This window comes from Porites lutea, chromosome 1 (genome assembly GCF_958299795.1).
Source record: "Porites lutea chromosome 1, jaPorLute2.1, whole genome shotgun sequence".
In the NCBI taxonomy this organism is placed as follows: Eukaryota; Metazoa; Cnidaria; class Anthozoa; order Scleractinia; family Poritidae; genus Porites; species Porites lutea.
Genome location: NC_133201.1, coordinates 55869560 through 55878649, shown reverse-complemented (window position 1 = coordinate 55878649; position 9090 = coordinate 55869560). Strand labels below are relative to the sequence as shown.

The 9090-nt window shown below is 38.6% G+C and overlaps 1 protein-coding gene across 1 annotated transcript in view; it reads right to left on the bottom strand.

The window, feature by feature from the left end:
* LOC140922466 (DNA polymerase zeta catalytic subunit-like) overlaps nt 1-3191 on the bottom strand; it is a 43544-nt gene extending 40353 nt beyond the window's left edge. Inside the window, exons 1-3 of the mRNA XM_073372451.1 lie at nt 2764-3191; nt 1528-1602; nt 1342-1423 (exon numbers count right to left, since the gene is read on the bottom strand). Coding sequence (XP_073228552.1) covers nt 1342-1423; nt 1528-1602; nt 2764-3092 — 486 coding nt within the window. The 5' untranslated portion in view covers nt 3093-3191. The remainder of the gene's footprint in view (nt 1-1341; nt 1424-1527; nt 1603-2763) is intronic.
* Nucleotides 3192-9090: the final 5899 nt, after the last annotated feature.

The following is a 9090-nucleotide window of genomic DNA, read 5'->3' as shown; positions in this document are numbered from 1 at the left end:
CAGATTTAGCTGGGATACCTGTGGACTAGTGCACAAGCATGTAAAATGATAGGCAAACTGGGGGAACTGTGGTTTCATTAGCTGTAATACACATGACCTGAAATTGTGTGTGAATATGTTCTGTTACACAGGAATGCCTGTCCTACCTGGGATTTAAAGCGTGGTGAAGTTTACCACTGTAAGGAGTAAATATAACTCAAAAGCGTAGTTTCCATAATTATAATCATATGAATTTACTTGTATGATTTGAAATCTGGGGAAATGATGAAACTTAGGATAGATCCTGATCTCCCTGATCACTTTAACTGTCTAAGGGTGGTTTCCATATGGTGTATGATCAGTTACAAATTTTCATGATCCTGGATCTGGTCTATCATCCAGATAGACCATAGTTCTATTCAGAAAATATTATTATTGTGATCACTTCAATTCCCCCGCAGAGGTAATTAATCACCTGAACATAAGTACCGGTAATTTATTTTGAGATGCAATGGAAAGATGACCTGGATGATTATGGAAACAAGGCTTAAAATCAAGCTGTGGTGGGTGCACTCCAATAAGTCGTGCAGCGACAGCAAAGAAATGTACAAAAAAGCGTGATGCACATGCAAAGTTGTTGTTTTGCCAATCTAAACCTATTGTTTTTTGCCATTCTCATCAACATCGCTGTCGTCATTGCTGACAGCAGAGCTTGGAATAATTTCCTGGCTGGCACCAGTCAAGTTGTCCAGTAGCCTATTTTTGCTTAGAAACAACCTGTTTCGGGCTGGACAAGTATTCATTATGTCATACTTCTACAAAAGTCCTCCCCCCTCATCAAACAAGTTCCTTCTTTTACACTTTAATTGTACATGAAGCCTCGAAGTCAATGCAGTTATGAATATTTATCTCTATCTTTCCCCCTTTTTCACCGTAAAATGTCAAACTTAGCTCAAAACAACCTGACAAAATGTCCACCCATCCATGGATTTGATCGGACAAATCCCGTTTTTAGCCGGACATTCTCTGGATTCTCATCAATCTGCAGAATTCTTCATATCCTACTCAGCCTCATTCAATAATTGCTAATTATCTTTTTAGAACTGTATATCTGTGAAGAACTTTATCTTATTTACTTACTTAATACATGTATATGCTTTTTTTTATATTTTTATTTTTTCATCTTTTTTTTATTTAACATTATCTCTTATCTGTTTCTTGTAAAGTAATGTGGTTGTAATGTGAAGCTGATCATTCTTATGTTAAGTTGCACACAATAAGTTCATTAAGTATTATATATTTATTATTATCATTATTATTATTATTATTAAGTATTCAGTTATTAATAATATGCTAATTTACCTGTAAAAGATAGGGAATGTGAGCTTCATGAGGTTGAAAAACCTTATTCATAATAGCACCATTCTGAAGGAGGCTAACAACCCTAAAATCAAAGAAACACAAAACAATGTACATACACAGTAGAGTTATGACTACAGCACCTTGTTCACTTTATAAGATGCATGTACGAACTAAGGACTCACTAACCTGGTTACTAAAAATGGATTGCATAAGGAGATCTTTAAGAAGTCCCTTTCTCCTTCATGATAACCATAGAAAGGTCTAAAATTCAGAAACAAATTAAACATTATACAGAGTAACAAAGACTTTTTAAAGTTTCTATTGCTATTAATGTTTGGTTTACTAAAAAAACAACAAATCAAATAAGATTCACCATGTTGGTAATAAAAACTGGAATTGTTGCTATAAAGTTCAAATAGTAGATACAGCTTATTTGGGTGAAGTGTTTCTTGAAAAGATACAATCCTTTGATGTATTCTTTTTTTTTTTTTTTTCATTACACCCATGCATGAACAGAGAGTGCCTCTGTCATCAAATCATGCTTGACCAATCTAGCTCTCTGTCCACTTATAAATGCACTCTTTTTATAAGACAAAGACAAGACAATGATCAGTGAAACCTCTGTAGATTAAAGAGCACCCCAGATTAAAAGGTCACCATCTATAAAGCAACAAAAGTATCAGCCCTAAACTTTTTCTCCCATATTTTCTCGTAAATAAAGATATTGATGCATAAAGCAGGTACTTCTATGTCAGGGGATGTAGGAGGGAAGGGAGAGGGTACTCTCTTGTGACAGCGATATAGGTATGTGTCATGGAATAGGGTATGGTTTTTTAGGTGCTGAGTCATTAGTAGGCTGTCATTAGTAGCTGCAAACTGCATTAAATATCCAGAAACTCTTAAGTTTGAAAATGAGAAAAACATTATAAATTAAAGAGGATTTGTGGGATAAATGAGCAGCTACTTTCTCCAAGAAACCAGCTACTTAAAACCTTAATGACAGCCTGGGAGTGGTAATAAAGACAACAGAAAAATCTACTCTTGGACAGTTATTACAAAAGTCCTATGTGGATACGGGATTCCACACCAAGGACTCCGGATTCCAGGTACTGGATTCCAGTCTTCGTCAATAAAACTTGAATATTTCTGGATTACAATCTTAAGTGGCATTCCGGAGTCCTTGAGCCTTATTCCGGATTCCAAAGCCCAGTATTCCGGATTCGACAAGCAAAACTTTACCAAATTCCGAAATCTGGACTCCCTTTACATTTGGGCGACCTCCCGGGGCGATTTACATCAATCAGAGTCACAAACATCGTCTATACACGTAAAGAACAAGTCTTTGCTTTTTCAGGGGCTTTTCAGATGTTGATTACTTTTTAAGGAGACTTAACTATAATATAGAAGAGTAAATACACTTACATTCCCTTCACCAGGGAAATCTCGTAGACGTGTTGTCGCGAAGAAGAAGCTTTACCAAGTGAGACTTGCACTGCAAAATCCACACTGACGGCAAGCTGTTTCATGTACTTGTCAGATGGTTGTGTTCCATCGTACGGTACATATATGTACGGAAAGACGCCATGAACGTGCAAACACGTCTTTTGTCCACTTGGAGTAGCGCCATAAATACGAATAATTGGAACCTTGCTGATGGCAGTTTCACGAAAGGTGGAATTACAGACATCGAGATCAGGGATCGGAGCTGCGATATAGAAATCACTGTTGACGATTCGCATAGAAAATGCCATTTTCCAACGAGGAAAATCGCCATTACATGATCAGGATTCTTGGAAATTTCTTGTGAAAGAGATTTGTCAAAACTGTCGACTAGACAAATTTTCCGCCATTTTGTTCTCACCCAACTAACTCGGCCCAGGCTTCTTGGACTTCTACTCGGGAGTTTTCGCACAGTCGCTCATACCTCGAACCTCTGCTCGCATAGCCTCCCACGCGGGCGTTTTTTAGGGGAGCTCGTTTTTCATCCCTCCCCACACCGGGCGAAAGACAAGCTCCCCTAAAAACGCCTGTGTGGGAGGCTACTGTTCGCAGGGTAGTTGAGAAAATGAAACAAAAAAGAAAGTGTCACGCTATTTGCTAGTAAACGTGTCTTCGCATTACCTGAATTCCAAAAAGTAATGGCCAGGAGCCGCTCCCGTAATGGCTCAGATTTGATTTTTTTAAGACTTATATAAGCATTGAAATTATTTCCTGTCGTCTGTTTCTACGGAGGAGAAGGATGGATATGAATTGAAACTTGAAAAGATTAGGTTAACCTTTTCAAGCCGGAGTTCAATGGTATGCCTGTAAAAGTCACCCCCCAAAAATATTGTGGTTAGCGCTCCCTGATGGAATTTGTTTGATATATTTTTCAGGACTCTTCTGGTCATTTTTTTTTTCTAATCAATATTTATCTAGGGGCATCCAATTTAGCAGAGCTAGTTTAAACGGAGCCTTGACACAACACAAAAACAAAGACATTAAAACTAGACAATTAATTAAGTTACAAAGGCAACATGTACCGCAGGCGGTTACTGTTTAAAATTGCGCTTTAGCTTGATTGTAAATTCGCTGAGCTTCTCTATTTGACTCATGATTCTCCGTAGGGTGTTGTAGGTCCGAGCACCGTTTATTCTGAAGCTACCTTGGTATTTAGTAGTTTTTGCAAAGGGAGGGCGCAGCAAATCACGGCTTCTGGTGTTATAGCCATGGAAAAGGTGCGCGTGCCTAAACTCTGTAAGTACGTACGAAGGCGCTATTATGGACTTATTATAGGTTGGGCCAGCCAAGTGTTGATTTTAACTCCTCAGCCCCGAAAGTTCGAACTTCAATATAGTACATGCGGCGCGTTATGGGATAATGCATTATAAATTGACCTAAATTAGCAGTATCCGCCGACATAGTCCCTTTGAATTCTGTGGACGAAATCGTATGGAGTGGAACCTCTTTAGCAATATAGTAATTTCCTTTTAGGGCTATTTTTCATTTTTTTTTTATAAAAATTAAATATGAGAATATTCTTAAATTTGATCTGGGGATCAAAAGGTTAAGATAGGAACACTCATCCGTATCTAGGCTGTTAATAGGCTGTAACTGATCTTCTTACAGAAACTGGGCGGTGCAGAGAACTGAATCACGTACGCAATGTATGGAAACTCTGGAAACTATCTTTATTCTTATTAAAGAACCTTCTCTTTATAATTCTGACGTCATAGTATCTGTGCGAGATACGTGCGTGGGCTGAAAAAATTAAATAACACTGAGTGCTCATAAAAAAAAATGCTAGATGAAAATGACTTTGGTGTCGGCAAATGTGTATCAAATTGATTATCGTGTAAAGCTGGATTAAACTGTGCGAAATTTCCTGCCTTAAGGCTGTCTGGAAGTCTTATAAGTGAAAACGAATTACCATAATTAAAAAAAAGTGGTTTATTTCATCCCCAGATTTCCACATGAGCTAAAATAAATCAAGACTTGTTCTTTATTTTATCCAAATTAAGCGTTTCCTTTTGAACCGGAGAATCAGTATCTTTATACTTTAAAACACAGATCGCGAGTGTTTTTTTAATTTGTCCATTTTTATTCCTTCATGACAAGGTTATTTATATCTTTATAAGTATGCAGTATGACTGGCCATCAATTGGCCAGCGGGAGGTCTTAGCAATATAGTCATGATTATTAGATTGAAACGCCGAGAACACGTGCAGATTTTTCTTATGACACGTCAATCTACTGGCTGGCAATCTAGAATCATGTTAAGAAAATAGATTTAATTAGGCTAGCTAAATCCATGAATGGAAATGGGATTAGTTTGTTTATGCACAAATATTTTCGTGACCAGTGAAAAGGGAAGTGACACATCATCTTCCCAAACCCTCTTTGCCTGTTCGTGACCAAAGCCGCCGCAAGCCACACCGCAAGTCGGTTGTACACTGGCAAGTGGCCGGCAAAGGAAACGGAGAAACAAAACCACAGGGTTACTGGCGCGAAAAATAGGTTACTTCCCTTTTTTCGTTGTCTTGTTTCCTACCTTCCTTCCATGCCTGCTCTTAGAGCGCACACTAAAAAGCGAATCCCGTTCTCTCATTTTAGTACAGAGTTTAGTTCAGAATAAGGGTTTTTAGCTCCTGGTTGGGATGTACACTTTCCCCTCCAAAACAAACAGACCGTTTAGGGAGAGAATATATTTGTAATATGTCTTTTTTTTTAGAACAAGCGTAGTATGAAAATAGGAGCCTAACAATTAAAAACGCTGATCTGCGTAGCATTTATTCCTCTAGGGAATGAAAACGAACGCGAGGGAGCAGTGAAAGGTTGCGGGGAAGGGGTAGGGACCTTGCTTTCTCCTCCCCCTCTTCCTTTTCTTCACACGCGCGCAATACCGACTCTTGATTCAGAAAAGGGACAAGTCAGACTGCTATGCAAGCCGACGCAAAATAAACTAAAGACAGACAGCTAGCCAAAAGGTAGAAGAATTATTAATTTGAACAGGTGCAGTGAACTTAACGGTATTTCCGTGTTCGGCCATTTTTTGATACAAACAATTCTCCTGATCTTGCGTCCAAGTATAAAGTCCTCCATTTTTCAGCTGCGCTGCGCGGATACCTGAATCTTGTTTGCAAGAAAAACGCTAGGGTGACATGACATGAGCAGAGTGTACTTTTGAATTCTTTCACGTGCATGACCCCAAATGTCGCGTGCCTTGAATGCCAACTTAGCGTTAAGGCACGTTCAACCACAATTTTATGCCTTGTGTTTCCGGCTTTGTTCTTGACCTTATCAATAGTCCGTAACCCAAAACATTTCCGTAAAGAGAAAGAAAGTGCCGATGGCGATGACATGAAACCAGTCATGTGCAGCGTACGTGGATCAAGATCTAATGAAAACTAATCAAATGTAGAAGAAAGCGATAAGTAATTTAGCAGGTCATAGCTCATCGATCATCGAAGATTCGGTATTGTCGGGCAATATACATGTATGTTAACAGGCGGTCAGACTATTCATTCAACATTTGCCACCCAGGAGCTCTTTAAGCAGACAAAGCATTTGGCACTAAGGAAACACCAAAACTATTGGTTTGTAAATAGACGATTTTAAGAAAGTACTTCTCACTGAAAAGATTTCAACTGACGTGAAATAACCACATGTGTTAGGTTTGCCGATCACATAAATCAGTCCGTGTTGGTTCCTTCCAGAAGCGATAGGCCTGTTCTGGAGAACTTAACTTAACTTTAACTTTTACTTTACTACACATCACACACCAGGAAAAATACATGAGAACAGCCAAAGCCAGGGGCTTAAATGGCTTAAGGTCAGCAAAAAAAGTGAAAAATTTACATGAATAAAAGAAAGCTTTAACTAAAATAATTACAACACGCCAGCTTGGTCCACTGACCGCTGAAAGTGCAGTTCTAGCAGTTTTGACTGTTGAAGAGGTACTGTGTGTGAGCAGTGCTTTTCCGTGATACTGTTTGCCGAGACGTTCAGATAGAGGGGAGAGGCGCAAAATTAGAGAGCGGGAAAAAAAGAAGAAGCCCCCCGCGCTGATTTTCTTTCTCTTTGCGCTCAATGTTCTCTATATATGAACGCCCCCGGAGAAGGTGTGCAAGATGGTTCTACAAGTTGAGTAATCGTCAAAATGCCTCAGCAATAATTTTCAGTGGTTCAAACTCTAGACTCAAAGCGCCCGGGGAGCTTAAATGTAGCAGGCATAAGCCACAACTTCGGCGACGGCAACGAAAACGGCAAAAAAGCCAATAGCGGCTTAGATAAGCATAATAACAACTTTGCACGTGCATCACAATTTTTTGTACTTTTCTTTGCCGTCGTTGAACGACTACAACGTGAATTTTCCTTCACGTTTTAATGGAGTATGAACACAAGACAGCGACCGTTTTTCTTTTTGCTTCTCTGAACTTAGATATCGTCCATTAGGCCTAGTATAGGGCCAAACGTCGAACTTTTCATGAGACGAACACTTAGTGAGTTAAGATCATGAAAAGATCGACGTCTGGCTCAGTTGAGTTCGTCTGAATGAACTTGGATCGTCCAACACGCTCTGTTGCTTCAGACGGACAGAACGTCTGAAGATCGCCTCCGCCGGGACAAACGGCAGTGATGCAACGAACTAAACTAATAAATTAAAAATTTGAGCCTTGTTCGGAAGAATCTTTATTAGAATTACTTTCTGGTACGATTCAGTTTATTGGACGGTTCGACGGGGCGTCCTATGCTCGACGTCTCGGACCCAGCAAACCATCTTAACTTGATTTAGGTCGACCCAAATTAGAGTTTGGTTCGTCTCATGAAAAGTTCGACGTTTGGCCTAGAATTCAACTGCAAAGAATTTCTCCAAAGTTTGACAAAATGAACGAGACGAAATAAGGGCGGGAAAGTTTGAAATAACCCAATGAAATCAATTTTTTGTAAGTGACGTTTTTTGCAGCCGTCGCCGTCCGTAGTGGTTGCTTTAGCAGTATACTTCCTTCTAAAATGCCGTTTATTTTTTATTATTTTATTTTGCAAATTAAAATTTTCTTATTTTTCTGAAGTTTTCGTATCAGGCCAAGGCTTCAAAGTACTTAGCACGTTCTTAAAACCACGTTGTACTTAACAGGCTCTTAACTAAACATTTGGTAGTCTCAATACAGGGAGAAAAATACAAATAGCCTGTGAACAGGCTCTCGGTTCTATGGCCATAGCAACCTTCTTTATATAACGCACTTTGCAATACAACAGTTCGATAAAGCACCTGTATAAAACATATGCTGCACCCATTTTAGGCATTTGCAATGAACTTGGCCTTAGACACTTAAGGTAAACAGTATTTAGCAGTTAACTTGACGTAAACAAAGCTAATCATGTTAATGATCATAGCAAGCCGGGTATCATTGTTTCGGTCACAAGCAACCAGAATGTCCTTGTAAGAGAGGATTTTGTTCTAATCGATGCATAGCAGGGATTTTAAGCATTTTTAACCTTTTTGTGTGTGTGTACTGAACGAATATATACACCTGCTAGAGTTATTTTCGGACATGCCTCTTTCGTCTCCTCCAAAGTCGAAAAGGTATTTCTCCCATCACTTCCTCTTCATATCAATTACACTGAGATGAAATTCTAAAAATTTCATTGATCTAAACTATGCATAACACCAAAAACAAAGTAGAAAACTCTAACTTGTAAATTTAATCAGAAAAAAATAAATTTCCGTCAATGAATACTAAATTTTTTTACTGTTTACGATTATCAGATTGAATACTGGTTAACTTGGCAATTCAATTTATTTAAATTAAAAAAAAAATTTCAATTCAAGTTATTTAATAACTTCGGAGTCCGAGGATCTAGACAGACTAAGGTCGGCTAAAGTCTACTTTACAGTGCACTTGTCGAACGCCACAGACAACAGACGACCTTAAACCGCAACATCTTTTGACTTGTATTCTCCCCCGCCATATGTAGTCGTTACTTACTAATTGAAGAGTCTTTCTGCCGGCTAGTTTTAGTTTTATCTCATGACTACTCACAAATTTTTACTTAACGATTCATTCCTCATATAAATTTTGATCAAACGAGTCTTGAGGTAATGAATTGTATGTACGAAAAAATTCGCGGGGTTGACAATGAACTGCGTCATAAAACAACGATGATTTAATTTAAGCGACCAGTTTCTAAATAGGGAATTCCACTTTATGATTATGTTAAGTAAAATAAGCAGGCCAGGACTGCTGTTTTTTTGCTCCTGTTTGTGCT